Source organism: Rhagoletis zephyria, unplaced genomic scaffold, assembly GCF_001687245.7.
Source record: "Rhagoletis zephyria isolate East Lansing unplaced genomic scaffold, Rhagoletis_zephyria_1.1 Rzeph_scaffold_01628, whole genome shotgun sequence".
Classification (NCBI taxonomy): domain Eukaryota; kingdom Metazoa; phylum Arthropoda; class Insecta; order Diptera; family Tephritidae; genus Rhagoletis; species Rhagoletis zephyria.
This window is the reverse complement of record NW_016158712.1, coordinates 33,243-52,856: the sequence shown is the minus strand read 5'-3', so window position 1 is coordinate 52,856 and position 19,614 is coordinate 33,243. Positions and strand designations below refer to the sequence as shown.

At 35.1% G+C, this 19,614-nt stretch overlaps 1 protein-coding gene and 1 long non-coding RNA gene across 4 annotated transcripts in view; both read left to right on the top strand.

Moving 5' to 3' along the window:
- Positions 1-16,891, top strand: part of LOC108364664 (uncharacterized) — a 23,266-nt gene extending 6,375 nt beyond the window's left edge. Inside the window, exon 3 of the long non-coding RNA XR_001847790.1 lies at positions 16,577-16,891. This is a non-coding gene — a long non-coding RNA (uncharacterized LOC108364664). The remainder of the gene's footprint in view (positions 1-16,576) is intronic.
- On the top strand, positions 2,732-14,064 carry pAbp (poly(A) binding protein). 3 transcript variants are annotated; one of them, XM_017618426.1, is made up of 6 exons: positions 2,732-2,916; positions 3,189-3,262; positions 3,341-3,628; positions 9,202-9,674; positions 10,890-11,922; positions 12,004-14,064. In XM_017618426.1, the coding sequence occupies exons 3-6, from the start codon at positions 3,436-3,438 to the stop codon at positions 12,255-12,257; spliced, it is 1,953 nt and encodes a 650-aa protein (XP_017473915.1). In that variant the 5' UTR covers positions 2,732-2,916; positions 3,189-3,262; positions 3,341-3,435; the 3' UTR covers positions 12,258-14,064. The 3 variants fall into 3 exon arrangements, with proteins under 3 accessions (XP_017473915.1, XP_017473914.1, XP_017473916.1); XM_017618425.1 differs by lacking the exon at positions 3,189-3,262 and having other exon boundaries at positions 2,733-2,916; XM_017618427.1 differs by lacking the exons at positions 2,732-2,916; positions 3,189-3,262 and having other exon boundaries at positions 3,540-3,628; positions 9,164-9,674.
- Positions 16,892-19,614: the final 2,723 nt, after the last annotated feature.

Below are 19,614 nucleotides of genomic sequence, written 5' to 3'. Positions count from 1 at the left end.
AAAAAAGTTGAACGAGCTCAAAGTTGGCTGGCGACCAACTTTGTTGAAAGCGATTAGTTGAAAGGCCGTTCGGACGAGGCGATTTTTGCTTTCAACTAAAAGTTGCCTGAAAAATCGCCTCGTGCGAAAGCCCTATGACTAACTGAGCTTTAAAAGCACATTTAGCTCTAAATGCTACTCTAAATTGTACATTTATCCATACAAAATTCGTCACCTAAATGCAACTCCATTTTTGCATTACGAATCTTAATGCTAAAAGCAACCCTCTGATCTTCCAAAAATTCCACGATTCGAACATGGTTTAATGAAAAAAAGTGGCAACATTGCTTTTTCGAGTATACACTCGCTAGCTGCGTTTCAGTGATCGCCGATCGAGATTTCATTTATTATTTTACATTATTTGGATAAAGAAAAGTTTAGCAAATTCAACATCGATGTTGATGCTGATAGAAATCTGGATCAATTTGTGATCAACTCTCTTTGTTTTGTTTCCTAATTAAGTGAGGAAATTTTAATTGACAGCACCGACAAATGAATATATACACAAACAAATGCTCGGTAATGGCTGAAACAATTCAAGTTCTTGTATTGAATTTTTGGTTTAAAATTTATTTTTTCCTTTTCAGTGGGGTTTTTGCACATTATCTTCTGCGTGAGAGTTGATCGTAATAGATACGGATCTGAATAAGCGACTGGAACACGGCTGTTTGTACATTTGCTAAATGCGAAAGCGCTAAATGTTGCATTTTAAATGCAGCAAAAACGCTGCATTATTGTATTTTGGGCTCCTTGCTAGGCGATTTTATACATATATGAATTACATATACATTTATAAATTCGCCTTGACTCCATGAACGAAAGACACAAGATCACGCCTTCTCGAAAGAAAGAAAAAAGTTATTTTCTAGCTGTTGAAATCTCGACGCCATCTTTGTTGGAAGAAGTAAACAACGAAGAGAACAAAAACAAAACCGCGTAATTGGTNTCGCCTCGTGCGAAAGCCCTATGACTAACTGAGCTTTAAAAGCACATTTAGCTCTAAATGCTACTCTAAATTGTACATTTATCCATACAAAATTCGTCACCTAAATGCAACTCCATTTTTGCATTACGAATCTTAATGCTAAAAGCAACCCTCTGATCTTCCAAAAATTCCACGATTCGAACATGGTTTAATGAAAAAAAGTGGCAACATTGCTTTTTCGAGTATACACTCGCTAGCTGCGTTTCAGTGATCGCCGATCGAGATTTCATTTATTATTTTACATTATTTGGATAAAGAAAAGTTTAGCAAATTCAACATCGATGTTGATGCTGATAGAAATCTGGATCAATTTGTGATCAACTCTCTTTGTTTTGTTTCCTAATTAAGTGAGGAAATTTTAATTGACAGCACCGACAAATGAATATATACACAAACAAATGCTCGGTAATGGCTGAAACAATTCAAGTTCTTGTATTGAATTTTTGGTTTAAAATTTATTTTTTCCTTTTCAGTGGGGTTTTTGCACATTATCTTCTGCGTGAGAGTTGATCGTAATAGATACGGATCTGAATAAGCGACTGGAACACGGCTGTTTGTACATTTGCTAAATGCGAAAGCGCTAAATGTTGCATTTTAAATGCAGCAAAAACGCTGCATTATTGTATTTTGGGCTCCTTGCTAGGCGATTTTATACATATATGAATTACATATACATTTATAAATTCGCCTTGACTCCATGAACGAAAGACACAAGATCACGCCTTCTCGAAAGAAAGAAAAAAGTTATTTTCTAGCTGTTGAAATCTCGACGCCATCTTTGTTGGAAGAAGTAAACAACGAAGAGAACAAAAACAAAACCGCGTAATTGGTGAACGCAGGAATAATCATTTTTATTATGCAAATTCTTCTATAAATCATGCCGTTGTGTTAAATTATTCTTTACCTTATGTGTGCACACGTTGTCACAAGCGAAAATTAAGAAAATTGCAGTAAAAAGCCACCACCAAATTGTAAACAACGAATAAATGTAAACAAACGGCTAATGTCAAAGTCGCCCAACTTGTTTCCTAAATGCGATTATAACGGGCTACTAATACTAAGTTCACATATAAGTAGATTATCCTCATTTTCGAGCTTAACTTCCTAATCTGTAATTAGAAAAAGAGATTAGCTATATAAAATTCCCCCCTTGTTAATCTGTAATTATAAAATAATCTCAGATTTAACCGATAACTTTTAGGTGTCCATCCTAGTTTTATCGATTGTTTTTGCGAAGAAGAGGAGAAATGGCAAATGTAAAAGTAAACAGAAATGGACACTAGCAAGGAAAAGAGGGTTTTAAAGGTATTTTTTAATAAAATGTTAATTTAAAATATATTTATATTGCTTAATATAGCAGAAAAACGTGATCACGGTGGCACAGAGAAGAAAAATAACTTTTCCTGGAGATGTGAAAATAACAAGCACAACAAATTTGACGGCTAATAATCTGAGATTTGCCTGTGTAAACGGGGTGATTAAAAAACGAGCTTTGATTGAGATAATATAGATATGTGAACATAGTTTAAGAAGAGGGCGTGATCTTGTATTTTTGGTTCATGCCTTGACTCCTTGTTTCAAAATATGCATATATTTATGGGAGCTCGGCAACTCTGATAGCTACAAAACACGTTTACTTTTTCGTGGTGAATTTCTGAATGGAATTTCGGAAATGGCGTATCTTCGTTAACCTGGAAGTATGGAACGAATACGATTTCGACGAGTCGAGTAGAGTCCGACGTGGTGAGCGGTCGTGTGGTTTTTCGAGCTCGCGACTATCACATATTTTTGTGACAAAAAATCATATAAAAAAACAAAAAAAAAATAAAAATAATTAAAAAACCAACAAAAAAATTGCAAAAGTAGCAAAAATCGAGCGAGTGTAAAAAAACGTAAGTAAATATCAAATATAATATACAAAGTGAAATTCCATTATGGCGTGGCGATTGATAGCAAGCAAAAAAAAAAATGGCCGCTTGCGTATACACGAGGCATTTCATGCGACGTGGACAATGTTGAATCGTGGATGGCTTTGGATAACTTAAAAATAAGACCAAAATTGTAGAAAACAGTGTTTTTTTTTTTAGAATATTATTGGCCATTATTTTTTGTAATGGAATTTCCAAGTAAAAGATGAGGTCCTTGTTCATTGTTTCTGTCGCAGGGCCGTGGTGAAACGTTTGCTCAATAGAGTTGCCAATTCAATTTAAGTATAAAATGTAGGAAATTCTTTCACTTGTAAGCTTATACACATGTATTTATATATGTACATATACGAACTAATCCAGCCAAATTATTTGTACTTTTTCTTTGCAGTTCTTTTAAGTTTTTCCTTTGCGTACATTTTTCTCTTAAATATATCATATATCGAAGAGAACGACTAGAAGAAAATCGAGTTCTCTCCAGTAGTCATGAATTCTGGTGGACCAAATTATCAAATGGCGTCCCTTTACGTTGGTGATTTACATCAAGATATAAATGAAGCCGGGCTTTTCGAGAAGTTTTCTACCGCAGGTCCGGTGCTATCCATTCGAGTTTGCCGGGATGTAATTACACGCCGTTCTTTAGGCTACGCTTATGTAAATTTCCAGCAGCCAGCCGATGGTGAGTAAATATATTGTTCAAATAGTGCATTAAAGGTGCGGTTTAACGTGGCAATGCAAAAGCTTTTTCTACGCATTTTCCTGTCAAAATGTTAAATCGAAAGTACGGGTGCATTCCAAAACGTCAAAATACAAAGCATCAGTCTCTTATTTCTAAACCTCAGTAGACCGTAATACCATATTCGGACCGCCATCGAAAACATGTTTTCGTTGCTAAAACTGGTTTTCAACCTAAAACTTGTGTTTTCGTCCATATAAAATCTGTCAGATGAAAACCAGTTTTCGCAGAAAACTACTTGAAAACTCACTCCACTCCACCGATTCTAATCGGTGTCTTCATTAGTTTTTTAGATATATTTATCGAAGTGAAAGGCATATTTATAATCTTCAATATACTATTTGGGATTTATTGCCAATGTGGCTGGCCAAATTAAAATATAAATTAAAGATAAAGGTTGCTAATGATAAGAAAATGGTTTTGTTTTTCTTTTTTTTCGTAGCAAAACTGTAACAAAGGAAAGAAATGTCAACGAAAACACTTAACAGCCGGTGCGAAAAGCTTACCGCCCACAATCTCACAACTCGTTTTCTTAGTGTTTTCTTTGTCGGTCCGATCATGGTATAAGGGTAGATTACGATAACCTGGGCGACAAATTTAGACTATGCCATTGGAAAGCTGGGCTCCGCTTTCAGGTTCCGGGGCCGGGTTGACTGTGTTGTACATCGACATGTGTGTGTGTTTTGGCAAAACTAACGAATTTTCTCATGAAACTTCACCAGGATGCTAAGAAACAGATATGTTTACATAAATCCTCACTATTTTCACTTTGTTAATACTAGTATTTTAGTAATTTGTTGTTTAAATTGTTGCCCATCCACTAGAAAACTAGGGATGTTCCGCACCTCTTCTGTGGCAATACAAAAGGAGAATTCTGCGTAGTAATCGTAGTATCAACGTCCTTGTTCAAAATTTGTCGGGGGTGGGCTTTCCAAAACGGAACCAATCGAAATTTCAGCGAAAGTATAAGGAATATTTCGTCATGAAACTTGGTGAGGATGCTGGGGGAGGCCTCCTCAATATGATTTGTTCACTCTCACAATATAATTGCTAATACTATTTTAGCAATTTGTTGTTAAATAATGTCCACTATCACCCCCTAATTTTTTTTAAATATGCCACTTATCACTTATATTTTGTGTTACATATTATATTTTCAATGCTCACATGCGTATTTTATGCTTTTATTATATATAATTCACCAATTAATTAAGTAAAACGCGTTTATAAATTTGTGTTCACGTTTTACTACTTTTCACAAACAAACAGAAATAACAATGGCCGACAGTAAGAGCAAATATGTGCTGCCATACGTTTTAAAAATCGCGCGATTTTTTATTAAAAATTTTCGCCTGCGGCGCTTTATATTCTAAAAATCGATACTTAGATGAATAATGAACATTTTTAATAAAACATCGCTTTTTATTATAAAATCGATACTTCGATAAATTATGCAACTTTTTAATCTAAAATCGACCAATAAATAATTAAATTTTTTTATTAAATATCGCGCGATCATTATCTGCATTTTTTTATTGCTTCTGTTTTGTGTTTTTGAGGCATTTTTTCATATGTATGGCAGCACTGACATTTCACTTCAATTGGTGTACAAAGCAAAAGGTGAGGTTAAATTCGGTATTTTTTGCAACTTTAAATGCGAATTACTTTAAAACTATAAGCTTCCGGAGAGTGGGGTCTTCAGATTTAGAATCTGAAAAAGCTCCTCTATACTCCCTAATATTTTTTTTTTTCAAAGCCTGGATCCGTTTTGGAAAATTTTCCCTAATTTTTAGAAGGTAGTTTCACTTCTTATCCGCCGTGTTAGCTATCTGACAGAAAACGTGTTTCGTATTTTTTTGTTGTACCAACTTTTTCAAAAAAATAAAATTCAGCTTTTGACGGGAAAAATAAAACAAAGGAAAGCCAAACATATAAGTAGATGAATTTTTTAATATTTTTAAATAATTTTTTTCATAGAAAATTAAGAAAAATTAACTGGTTGCACGTAAAAGATACAGCGATTTCTGTTCTCAAGTTATATACCTGATGACAGTAGGAATGGAAATTATAATAGCGAAGTTTTAGTTTTTTAAACTATAATTTCATTATTTATTATTTTTAATCTATTTTGTTAGGAAAATATAGCGCATGGTACTACAAAAATAATGTAATTCAAAGCTTTCAACTTTGTATACGGTTTCTAATAATCGACGAAGTTTCGAAAAGTGGACATCAAAATTTCCAACTTTTTATATAAGGGGTATTCTCTGAGTCTCGCAAAGCCCTTGCATGGTGCACAGATTCCACGGTTAAAACCGGTTTTCGTATGGGACAGCTTTGCAAACCGTGCAATCCGTGCACCGTGCAAGGGCTTTGCAAGACTCAGAGAATACCCCTATTATATTTTTCGTTTTTTTTTTTTATATATTCCATTTTTGTTACAAAATTTTGTAAGCTGCATGCGACAATTTTGTAAGCTGCACGCGACAATTTAAATTCATTGACCCGCCTATAATGAATCCGTACCATGCGCGATAAACGCTTGCATCTGATATCCTCTATAACGAACCGATGTTCGTCGTAGCAAATACAAAATTAGCGTAACTGATTTGTTTTGGTTAACGATAAAAAGTGTACAAAAACCAAAGACATTCATAATAATACAACCGTCGGGCGTATGAAAAGAATAATACGAAAACTAATTTCTACGATACGCTTGCAAGTTGTTATCGTCTATCGTATGTAAATTCATAATAGGGGGGTAAATTTGAAAATTCACAACTCCACCGCGATATGAACTCGCGACCAACGATGCTTGAGTTTGAGGTGTTTTTTGCTGAGCTATTTCGTATTTTACGAGTAGTGAGCATTTGCACATTTACACAGCAAATTTCAACTGTCCCGCTCTGCATCCGTTTTGCACTAGTTCAGAGATAGTTCTGATATAGTATGTAGTTCGGAACTAGCGCTTTGTCAGATTGTCTAAATTTTACTGCAGGGTTTCTTCATGTATATACATTAGAGTGGTCCAAAAAATTTTTTCTGAGATAGGGATTGGGGCACCTTCCAAAATTTTTCCTCTTGCCGAAAGAGGTGCTGGTACCAAATCTTACGTTTCTAAGTATAAATTTAGAGGATGCTCACAATGCACTCTAGATAGAAGTATTGTGTACATATATTAATCAAACAATTGGTTAAGCAACCTAAGAACATATCACAAGCTTCAGTTGTCATGGCAACAGTAGCGTTTTATAAAAATCACCAATATCTTTGCCAGTTTCACTGCGATCCGGTAGCGCATTTCAAGGTCATTGAGCACCCTGTATTGGTTACAGTATATTACAAATATCAAAAGGCAAAAACTAAGAGGGTGCCCCGTTTTCTAATATTCATACATATGTACATGTATGTAAATATTTACGTATGTCAATATCGAAATGGAAAATTTAGTCACGTTTGCGAAACAACAAAAACTAAAAACAAATCTGTGTTCATATGGAAAAGTAGCTTATGTCGAAAGGCTGGCTTTAGTATAATGCGGCATTCCCTTTATTCTTTAAACTACAAGGAATTTTTTGATGAGACTTAATAAGAATATTGACTTGCTAGTATCGGAACTACTTCTTGCACGTTTATTTCCCAAAAGTTCTTCAACAACTCAGCGCCAGTAAGTCATTCGCAATCGTATGCTGTGAATGCCGATTTATACTAAAGCCAGCCTTTCGACATAAGCTACTTTTCCATACGAACACAGAAATAAATGAATTCGTTTCGTGTCGACTTTCACTATTCGACCATAAGTGATTGCTTTGTCAAATTTTATTTGTCCAGAGTTCAATGGCATCGATAAGCGTAACGTATACGATAACAATGTACATATCGTCGATGTTTTTGCAAAACCGCCCATCGACCAGTTGCAAAACAGCCTAAATGGCCGTTGTGACAAAAATGAGATTTGGTAAGCCTGAACTCCAGGCATCGAGATTTATGCATAAAAATCCTTAAATCGTTATTAAAACAACAGATTTGTAAAATAATAACTAGAGAAAATACCGCCTGTCAAAGCTATGCCTTCAAAGAATAAACCGTTTTACGCTCTACTGTAAAATTTGACTGCCGCAGGCTTTGCAGTTGGGCGATAGGCGGTTTTGCAAAAACATCGACGATATGTATGTATGTATATGCATACATTGTAGTACACTGAAGGCCCGATAATTAGAAACGATTTGTCTTTACAAGTTTTGACCATATATTTTTTTATTTACACATTAATTTTAATTTATTTACTCGGAAAATATAGTTTATGCTACAATGAAAGACATGAATCCAAGTTTCTACCTTTGTTAAAGATGTATAATAATTCGACAAAAAAATTCATAAATGGTTATTAAAATTTCAGACTTTTTAAATGGATTTCTAGAAAAAATCGGATATGCACTTCTATAGCCCATTCAATTTTAGTATAATATTTTGCACGTTCCCAACAAACATTTAGGTTAGAAAACGTGGGCTAGAAGACGATTAGAGAAACTGTAGAAATCTAGAGTAATCTCTACAAAAAAGGGTACATATGTATGTGTGTAGTTCTCAATATCGAAAAAAAAGTTTCGCTTCTAATTGTTTTCAAACATTGAATGCTAATTGGTTTCTAGTGTCTATTGTTTTTCTAATCATTCTCTAAAAAAAATTAATCGGCGCGATTTTTGAGCTAGTTGACTTTTACTTCATCAATAAAATTGTATGGGCTATAGAACTGCATTCTCAAGGCTTTTCTAAAAATTCAGATTAAAATGTTGTAATTTTAATGAAAATTTATTGCTTTTTTTTAAGCTCTGCATAAAAATTTACAGATTGATTTATAATATTAAAAAAAAAAAAATTGGTTTAAATTTCTTCGGCGGTTAGGGTTTATGGTTTTTGCTGTAACTTGAACTAGAATTATGTAATTAAAATTGTTAGCATAAATGTTTTAAACATTTTTTTTTGCCTAGGGAGTTGAGCATTTTCATCGAATAGTAGAAGATCCGAATGAGGGACGACTTTCACCCATCTGTTTAATGAATGAAATCTATTGTGTGCTAAGAAATATTTCGCGAATGGGTTGGCTGAGAACATCCTGGCCAGGATATATTTAATCAAATAATCATTTTTTTTTTTTAATTTTGTGAATTCTGGTGTATATTTTGGTCAAACGCGAATTCTGGTATATGTGTGGGGCATGTTTAGTAATTTAGTTGGCGATTTACTATTGTTCGCTGACTGTACTAAGAATGCTAAATTAAAATTCACTTTACTTACCATGCCATTCTAATTTTTCCTTATTGTTAATGGCATCATTATTAAGTGCACAAAACAATTTGATAAATAAAATAATAATTTTTTTTTTTTTTTTAGTAATAAAGAATTGCTTTTTTGAATTTAAAAAAAAAATATTGTTGTTGATTTTGTATGTATGTTTATTTTTCACATTTCATATAGAATGACGAGATATCTTCTTTTTTCATATCTTACAACAGCCGAACGTGCGTTGGATACAATGAATTTTGATTTGATACGCAACAAACCAATTCGTATCATGTGGTCGCAGCGTGATCCTTCTTTACGTCGTTCAGGTATCGGCAACGTATTCATCAAGAATTTGGACAAGAGTATTGATAATAAGGCTATATATGATACCTTCTCTGCTTTCGGTAACATACTCAGTTGTAAGGTTGCCACTGATGAGAAAGGCAATTCAAAGGGCTATGGTTTCGTACATTTTGAAACCGAAGAGGCAGCCAATACCTCGATTGAAAAGGTGAATGGCATGTTATTGAATGCTAAGAAAGTCTACGTTGGCAAATTCATCCCACGTAAGGAACGCGAGAAGGAGTTGGGTGAGAAAGCCAAATTGTTCACAAATGTGTATGTAAAGAACTTTGGCGAAGATTTCGACGACGACAAATTGAAGGAACTCTTTGAACCATTCGGAAAGATTACCAGCTACAAGGTAAGATGCCTTATATAGAAAAGATATGTACCTACATACATATTTGTAAGCATACGTAAGTTGTGCACAGCTTATTACCCATTGGTCGCTTGGTTTACTTGTCAAACGATTAAGATTTACGGCTGTGATAGAAACGACCAGATTCTGAACTTACCATGTCGATTGATATCCAATGTAATCGACAAAAGTCGACGAATCACAAGTTACTCGTTAATTAGCTTATGTTTACTATATTAGTTAGAACACAAATAAGAAAATATAGGCCCACAGCTTATTACCCATTGGTCGCTTGGTTTACTTGTCAAACGATTAAGATTTACGGCTGTGATAGAAACGACCAGATTCTGAACTTACCATGTCGATTGATATCCAATGTAATCGACAAAAGTCGACGAACCACAAGTTACTCGTTAATTAGCTTATGTTTATTAGTTAGAACAAAAATAAGAAAATATAGGCCCACAGCTTATTACCCATTGGTCGTTTGGCTTACTTGTCAAACGATTAAGATATACGGCTGTGAGAGGAACAACCAGATTCTGAACTTACCATGCCGATTGATATCCAATGCAATCGCCAAAAGTCGACGATTCACAAGTTACTCGTTAATTGGGCTATATTTACTATATTAGTAAGAGAAAAAAGAGAAACACACAGCTTATTACCCATTGGTCGCTTGGTTCACTTGTCAAACGATTAAGATTTACGGCTGTGAGAGGAACGACCAGATTCTGAACTTACCATGCCGATTGATATCCAATGCAATCGACAGAAGTCGATGAATCCCAATAATATTCTAGATTTATCATATTACATTTTTTCTACGCTATTGCCCGAATTTCTACTGGGTACTTAAATATTTTAAGCCATTTAAAAAGTGTTATGTTGAAAGAAACTTAATGACTATAATATTATATGTAATAACACCAGTATTTTTTTTTTTGTCAAATTTTTTAAAATATTAGGCTTTCAAAGCCCAGTGGAAATTCAGCATAAAAATCCATTCAAATGATGCCATTTGAATAGGTATGTTTATGTATTCTCCAGTTACTTGAGAGTAACTTGACTTCCGAGATCTCGTTCTCAGAGCGAAAAATATCCAAAAAAAAAAAAACGTGAAAGTATAACGATTTTCGAATACGAAAAAACCTATTGATGACAAATCAAGTCTTCAGGGTTAAATTCACCATCCAATCTATTTATTTTCGCTTTTAGGTCATGCTCAAAGAAGACGGCAAAAGCAAGGGCTTTGGATTTGTCGCTTACGAGACCACCGAGGCAGCTGAAGCAGCTGTCGATGCACTGAACGGCAAAGACATGGGCGATGGTAAAGTATTATATGTTGCACGTGCTCAGAAAAAGGCTGAACGCCAACAGGAACTTAAACGCAAGTTTGAAGAACTGAAGAAGAAACGTCAAGAATCTGTCTATGGCGTCAATTTATATGTTAAAAACTTGGACGACAGCATTGACGATGAACGTCTGCGCAAGGAGTTCTCAATGTTCGGCACCATTACATCTGCAAAGGTCATGACAGATGAAGAGGGCCGTTCAAAGGGATTCGGCTTCGTTTGCTTTATTTCGCCAAATGAAGCAACCTGCGCCGTAACTGAACTAAATGGACGGGTAGTTGGATCGAAGCCACTGTATGTTGCCTTAGCTCAACGCAAGGAGGACAGAAAAGCACATCTGGCATCGCAATACATGCGTCACATGTCTGGCATGCGCATGCAACAACTGGGACAGATCTTCCAACCCAATGCTGCAGGAGGATTCTTCGTACCTACCATGGCGCCAGGACAGCGCTTCTTTGGTCCACAAGTCACCCAACCCATTCGGAACACACCGAGGTGGGCACCACAGGTGCGCCCTGCCGCTGGTGTACAAGGCGTTGCACAAGCCGGAGCTGCAGCAGCCGCTGCTGGTGGCTTCCAAAACGCCGCCGCCATGGCAGCCACCGGCACTGCCCAGTTCCGCCCGGCAGCAGCAGCATCACGAGGCCAGCCTCAAGCAGTCCAGGGCGCACATGCAGCAGTTGCCGCTGCCAACACAATGCGCAATACCGGCGCTCGCGCTATCACTGGCCAACAAGCCGTTGCCGCGGGCAATATCCAAATGGCTGGAGCTCCAATTGCCGCGGGCGGAGCTCAACAACGCGCTGCCAACTACAAGTATACAGCTAACATGCGTAATCCACCTCCACAGCCCGTTCAGCAACAGCCTCAAGTGCAGCCACTGCACCAAAAGGGTGAGTTACTTTGATTTACCTCATGAAAAGGCGTCGAAGGGAAATAAATTAATGCGTGAATATGATTTTTTAATATTTCAGGTCAAGAAAAGTTGATTGCTTCTTTGCTAGCCAATGCCAAGCCACAGGAACAAAAGCAAATTTTGGGAGAACGTTTGTATCCAATGATCGAGCGCATGCATCCTTTGATGGCCGGCAAGATCACCGGTATGTTACTGGAGATTGAAAACTCTGAGCTGTTGCACATGCTGGAAGATCAAGATGCTTTGAAAGCCAAAGTTGAGGAGGCCGTTGCTGTGCTACAAGTCCATCGCGTCACTGAGCCAACTAACTAAGTGCGCAAGTGAAGAAAAACTTCTAAGAAAATTCATACAATTTCAAACGAACGAGAAAAAGTTCAATAACTTTAAAAATTGACTATTGCTAAAACACAACATCAAATATTAGTTACACACTTTTAGCTCAAAACAAAATTGAACAAAAAGTAAAAAATAATGCAACTCATTCGATTTCGATTTCGTGTGAAAGTGGGATGCAGATTTTTTATTAATGGATAATGAGAACCATTCCAAGATCGTAACACCTTTGTAACATTTGTTAAAAATCGATTAGCCAACCTTCAACTTTTATAATTTTTCCACATAATTAATTCTTACACTTTTTCGCTCCTAATTTCAGTTTAATATCTTTTCAATTCAACCAATCAAAATGCAGATATTTTTACATTCAATATTTTACATTCGGCGAGATTCTCGAGTTATTTTAAAGGCTCCGAGCGCATCATTTCTGAATATAACCCTGAAAATATAAGAAAATCCACTAGAAATTCGGTCGAAGCCAAAAGGGGAACAGAAAGAAAATTCAAAACAAGAACACAAAAGGCCGCTCGCAGAAAAATTGAACATGGAAATTCCTTGTTATAAATTATTCAAAGCTGAAACCATCGAAGCTAGGCCACGAACGGATTCTAAAACTCAAGATTGAATTCGAATTCTAACTTCTTTTAATTACCCATTATAAACACGCAACAACAACTTAACCCAACTCAAATAAGCATTGCAAACAAATTTTCATATTTTTCACTTGAATAAAAATTTGTTTTTGTCATTTACACGAAGTATGCATTTTTTGAGAAAGAAAGTAAGAAAACATCATAAGGCAAGCGAGTTTAATACTTTGAAATCGTATAAATTTAGTGGAATCCATAATTTATTAGAGTGACAAGCTTAGGAAAAGAAAAATAATATATAAAAGAAAAGACTAACAAAAAAATTGCAAAAGCATTGAAAAATTGAAAAAATTCCGTGTGCGGTTGAAACCCGTAAAAATGTGCATGAACTCAAAGGTAGCTGCATTGCACTCGCTGAAGAAGTAAGCAAACTAGCAACAATCTGCGGATAGAATTTGCGTGTAAAAGTAAGTGAAAGTTGAAGAGGGCGAAAAAGTTTAATGATTTTTTGCTACTTTAAACAAATAAAATTATAAAAAGAAAAAAAATAGAAAATCAGACACATTTGCTGATAAACAGAACATAAAAAAACCTAAACATATTAAAAAAAAAACAAAAAAATTGCAAAATTTATACAAAAACTCGAACCAGAAAAACAGTATGCATACAGAATAAAAACAAAAAAACTGAATTAAAAATATACATTTTTATCAAAAGTAAAATTAGTAAAATTCAAAATTGAATTGCGAATATTTCCAAGTGCACACGAATAAACACATATGTAAATACGTATGAGACAGTTGCTAACCATATTTTCGTATGTGTTTATCCAAATTAGTTTTTGGTGTGCAAATTAAGAGATAAAATGTCAAAATCAAGTAAACAAATTTAAATAACTAAAATATTATAACCAAAAAGTTAAATCAATTAAATACACACATACTTACATATATTCAACTTTAGCTGGTGAAATCAAAGTAAAATATAAAAAAAAAACATTTGGCATGCAAAGCTGCGTTTATTTTAGAAGGTCCCAAAATAAAGCAAAAGAAAAATGGGTTAAGTTAAACGGAATATTTGCTGATAAATTATGAAGCATACGTACATACATTTGCATAAAGCGTATATGTACATCCAGATGCATATATATAAAGAAACAAAGTTCGCCTAACTGATTTGAAAAGTTTCTGGAAGAAACAAATTTCAAACAGCATCACATGCATAAATTTGTATTATTTGATTATTCATATACATATATATTTTTATTACATGTATTTCATATAATTTCCAACAATATCAAAGACAAATGTTCCAGCGCCTAATTCTTTAAAATAAATGTGTCCGGCGACAAAAAAGAAATGTTTAATTTAGTCTTACAAAAATTTTAATTGTATACAGCAGAACGTCGGTATGATGAAGCTCATGGCTGAGGGAAGAAGTCGGTGATTTTTGATATAGCTACATAGGACGACAATTTAGTAGACTAAATAATCTGAGACTTCTAATCGGGGGGTTTCATTCGGGTTTCCACGGTTTAGATGAGGCTGGCTTTCCACTAACGTACTGAATGTACAGTATCGGTTATATTATTAGCACCCCAATTTCAAAGTGATATATTTGCCACTTGTGTTCATTAATTTTTTCCAGATTATTATTTTTTTAGTACAGTTTTACATCAACACCTATTCAATTTGGACCTATTAATGTGCAAGGTTCAAGTGGCTAAAAATCACCGTAGATTTTTTAGTTTTTTTTTTTACCGAATTAACGAACACATTTTATTTTTATATAGAAGAAAACCGCAACACCTAGGACAAAAAGATCAAACAAAGCAACGATAATTTTTAGCCACTGCATTACACTAAAATAGAACGGGCTATAAACCCGTTTGAAGTTCAATTTGATGGTTTTTTTTTAGTTTTCTATAAAGTCTTAGGCCCCTATGAGTTGTATTCGATTTTCGACTGTGGTCGAAAGTGCTGAGCGAACGAATTTTCATTTGGTATTATGGCGCTCATTCGATGAAGAATAGCGCTATTGTGAATTTCGCTCGTTTAGGTTGTTCACAATAGTATATTTTTCACCGCTGAGAAGCTTTGTTTATAAATCGAGCAAACTAAATAGTGTGCTCATACATATTTATGTAAATTTGTTCTAAATTAAAATGAAATAAAAAAGAAAGCGAGTTTATAAAAACGTGGTAAAATGAGTACAACGAGTTCTGGTTCAACGATTCGTCAGAGGATGAGAGCTTACTAAACTGGCCAGGAGTAGCAAATTTTAAACTCTCTTAACATTTGCTACTCCTGGCCAGTTTACTAAGCTCTCATCCTCTGACGAATCGTTGAACCAGAACTCGTTGTACTCATTTTACCACGTTTTTATAAACTCACTTTCTTTTTTATTTCATTTTAATTTAGAACAAATTTACATAAACATGTATGAGCACACTATTTAGTCTTTCGAATATATTTTGATATAAAATGTATTTAAGAAATTTGTCTACAGATTCATTAAAAAGTTCCGACCATCTAAAGGGGCGTTTGTGACCCAAATCTATTTAAAATATTTTAAAACTATCAACAGCACTACGATTTTGTTCTCAGAGATCGTGCCAACAGAGTATTGGGTTTTTCTTTCACAAGTAAAACCGGCCTTTCGAGTTTGTGTTTAGTATTCACGATGTTAGAACTGCATGCAATTAATAAAAATTGTTTAAAATTAGTGTCTTGCCGCCAAAATGTAAGAAAACATATACAAAATCATACATTTTTCACAATTTTCTAACACTTCGCTACACCATCAAAAGCAAAATTCTGTTCGACAGAAAATTTGATACTCAACGAAAATTTCGACACGCTTGCATAGCTCATAATACGAATTTCATTTTCGATCTTCGATAGCCAGCGAAGATCGAAAATCGAATGCAGCTCATAATAGGGGCCTTAAACTTGGGTTTATATGGGTTTTGTTAAAGACTTGTTCTTATTTGGCGCTTTAACTGCCTAAGCGATTTTGACTGAGTTCAACAAAGCACGCCAGTCGTTCCTCTTCTGTGCCAACTGATGCCAATTGGAAATGCCAAGTGAAGCCAAGTCCTTCTCCACTTGGTCTTTCCAACGCAGCGGGGGCCTCGCTCTTACTCTGCTACCACCAGCGTATTCCGAGTCGAATACTTTTAGAGCTGGAGCATCGGAGTCCATTCGAACGACATGGCCAAGCCAGCGGAGCCGCTGTGTTTGAATTCACTGCACTATGTCCACGTCGTTGTAAAGCTCATACAGTATCGTTCCATCGTTTGCGGTACTCGCCATCGCCAACGCGTAAAAGCCCGTTCTTCTTCCGCAAAATCTCTCTCGAATACTCAGGGAGCCGCCTCATGGTTTCGCTACCGAATACACGTTTATATTGCGAGCCGCTCGCTCCAAGACAAGACACCCGCTTGTTGCCGCACCCACTGGTGACCAGGCGCTGCAGACTTCAGTGAGCTCTTAAACCGAAGTCGGAGTGGCCCCACTGAAGCCCCTTCTTTTTCTGCCCTGACCCAAGGCTCCACTGGGATTGGTTACCGCATCTCACACATGGGTTGCTCACGTTGCCCAGAGTGCGCGAACGAGGACGCAAGAGTCGGGATTGAGTATAGCCGTGTAACTGTAACTGCATACCCAGCACGACGATTATACCCCATTGCAATCCAATTAACAGAGAATTAACTGTATTTTAATTGAAAAAGCTTAAGGATATAAGGTGGTATGGATTCGACAAATACAGTTATTACATATGCATATTCGGAGTCTTCATCTAAAGTGAAAAACTGCTGGTAAACTTGATAAAATTATAAATTTATCATTTTGATAAATGAACTGTCAAACTTTATATAGAAATCTATTTAACCTAAGTTTAAATCCCAGGAGTTAAAATCCCTGGAGTTAAAATCCCTTCCGAAATGCCTTCCTGAGAGTCAAGGGGCCTTCCACTCTACATACCTTTCTCCTTTCTTTTTTGTATGGAGTGGCACAAATTGAAAGGCTTCTTCTTTCGCTACCCGTGGAAGGCCTTCCAGAACGGCTTTTATAGGACGTATTTCAGAAGGCCTTTTGGAGGACTTATTTTAAAGTTGCTTCTTTAATTTATAAAAATCATACATCTTTGAAGTTTATGCTTAAGGCTTATATTTTAATTGTTTATTGAAATTCATTTGTAATGCTGAATAATAGGCGTAAATTGTAAATGGATAAGAAAGCTTCAGGCATGCTCTATACACCCACAATTTTTTATAAAAATTGTACAAAAACTATGAGAAATTCCCTCTTGAAGCTTTTAAGACAAGAATACACCGGTTGTACGACCTTTTTGCAATCTCAAGTATCGCCCAACTGGCTGCCAGCAGCCATTAATACGGATTTTGTAGAAAAAAATGTGAAAAATCACGCCTCAAGTCTTTCTTTCAGCCCAAAAAAGGTATATAAAGATTTGCTGTAGAAACATTTTTAGGTCTTAAAAAGATAGCTTCAGACATGCTCTACATACCCATAATTTTTTATAAATATTGTACAAAAACTTTATGAGAAAGTCGCTATTTAAGCTTTTAAGACAAGAATACCCCGGTCGTACGACCTTTTTGCCAGCAGCCAGGGCTCACTTTTCACATTTTTCTGAATTTTTGTGCGCAACTTTCAACCGTCGCACATAGGAGTATTTCAGTCCAAAAACCGGTCAAAATTATTAAGTGCTTTTTTCAAATACATTTATTAAGAAAACACGTTAATGAATCATAATTGCAATATATTTAACAATAATAAAACAAAATTAAATAAAAATGATTATTTAAATAAACAATATTTCTATTTCACACTTATTTTGTAAGTTATTGATAAACGACATATAATTAATGGTTTTTTCTTATAGTATTTGAAAAAGCTATGACTTAATCTTCGTCTATTGTCGGTGTACTCGGAATCAGGAGTTTCTTTGCCTCTTCAGAAAACGGCTTTTATTTTTTTTTATTTTTGTTTTTGCTAGTGCAGCTCAAGAATGGGTCGGATGTTAGTAACAGCCTGTTTAGTATATCTCTGTTGCACTCTACTCTAGAAAATTTTCGGGAAAAATCCAGGCGGTATTTTCGGAAGTGTTTATTTCTGGCCTCGGCTGCCTCTTCTGATAGCTGTCCAATTGGTAAAATGGCATGAGTGATCACCATGGAACCGTGTATTAATACTTTATGGAGTGTAGGAGACTTTGGGTGCCAGTCATACAAGTCTGTGTAAAGTTTCGCTGTAATTTGTGCATATCTATCAAATTGAACGGGATCTATATCGTAGCCGCTTGAAATAACTTCTAAAATAACTCTAAATCGCTCTATAAGCTGTATTTCAACAGAACAACCTTTTTAAGGTTATGTTTTGAGCATTTATATTCAGTCGGCTGTGAAAACACATTTAGGAAATTGGACAAAGACATTCCTACTGTCTTTACAGAGGACATGTAAAAAAATTATCATAAAAGCGAGGACAATTGATTTTTGCCAAGACACCTGTTTTTGCAGTGCATACTTTGAGAACTGAGAAAACAAAATTGTGGACATGTGGGGACAATTTTATTCCCGTTTATATTCAAAAAGGGTCCAAATATTATGATCACGCTAACAATTTTACTTGACAAGGTCCGACACCTATTTAAAAACACTACTGTTTGATAAATTTTAGTTAAAAAAAAATTACTTTTTACTGGGACTTAAAAATCCTCACTTAGGGTGCAGTCTTGGCATGAAATTAAAAAAATAAATTGTTATTATAAAGTACATACCTTGCCCTTCCATGTCCAAAAAGATTTTTTCGTTTACTTCACAAAACAAAAGCACAGTTAACCATTAACCACTATGGAAATCTAGGATTGACGAGAACAAAGATTTATGGTTAAAACAATGACTAGTTTCCAATGAACAATGCTCAGACACTAAACGCTGTGAAAATTCTGGCGTCTGCTATTTGATAAACCGATTATCTACCTTCCAGAAAATAGTTTCTGTGATGAGATTAAACATATTTTTTTAATTCGACTTATGACCGGCTTTTTCATACAAATACTCCTATGTGCATCGGGTGGATTTACTACAGTCAGAAATTTCTTCCAGATCAACAATTTTCGGGCAAATTTTGTAAAAAAAATTTTAGTACGGATTTCGTAGGAAAAAATGTGAAAAATCGCGCCTCAAGTCTTTCTTTCAGCCCGAAAAATGTATATAAAGATTTAGATGGACTAGTTTCGAGCTGGAACCACCACAAATCGAATATATGTATGTATGTACGTACTGCAAGGTATGTACTTATTTATGTATATATGTACAGTCAGTCAGTAAAGTTTAGGTACAGCGAATTTTTTACAATACGGTCAACTATTTTTTAAATATTTTATTTTTCGATAATTTTTTATAAAAATATGGTCAATTCTACAACAAAAAACCCAAAAATCAGGTTTCCTAACCTTGTGCAAAATTAAAGAAAATTCCGCAAAATTTCATTCAAATATTGCACTTTTTATTTACGCTCTCTAGAAAGAAGTTGGGTATGCAGTTTTTTAGCCCATTCAATTTTAGTATAACAAAGTGCAAGTTTGTGGTGGTTAGGACTTACCATTGATTTTTAGGAAGTTTTTTTGTTGAAGGTGTCGCTCATTTTCTCCATATAAAATAATGTTTGATAATTTTTTTATATGGAAAAAATGTGCGACACCTTCAACAAAAA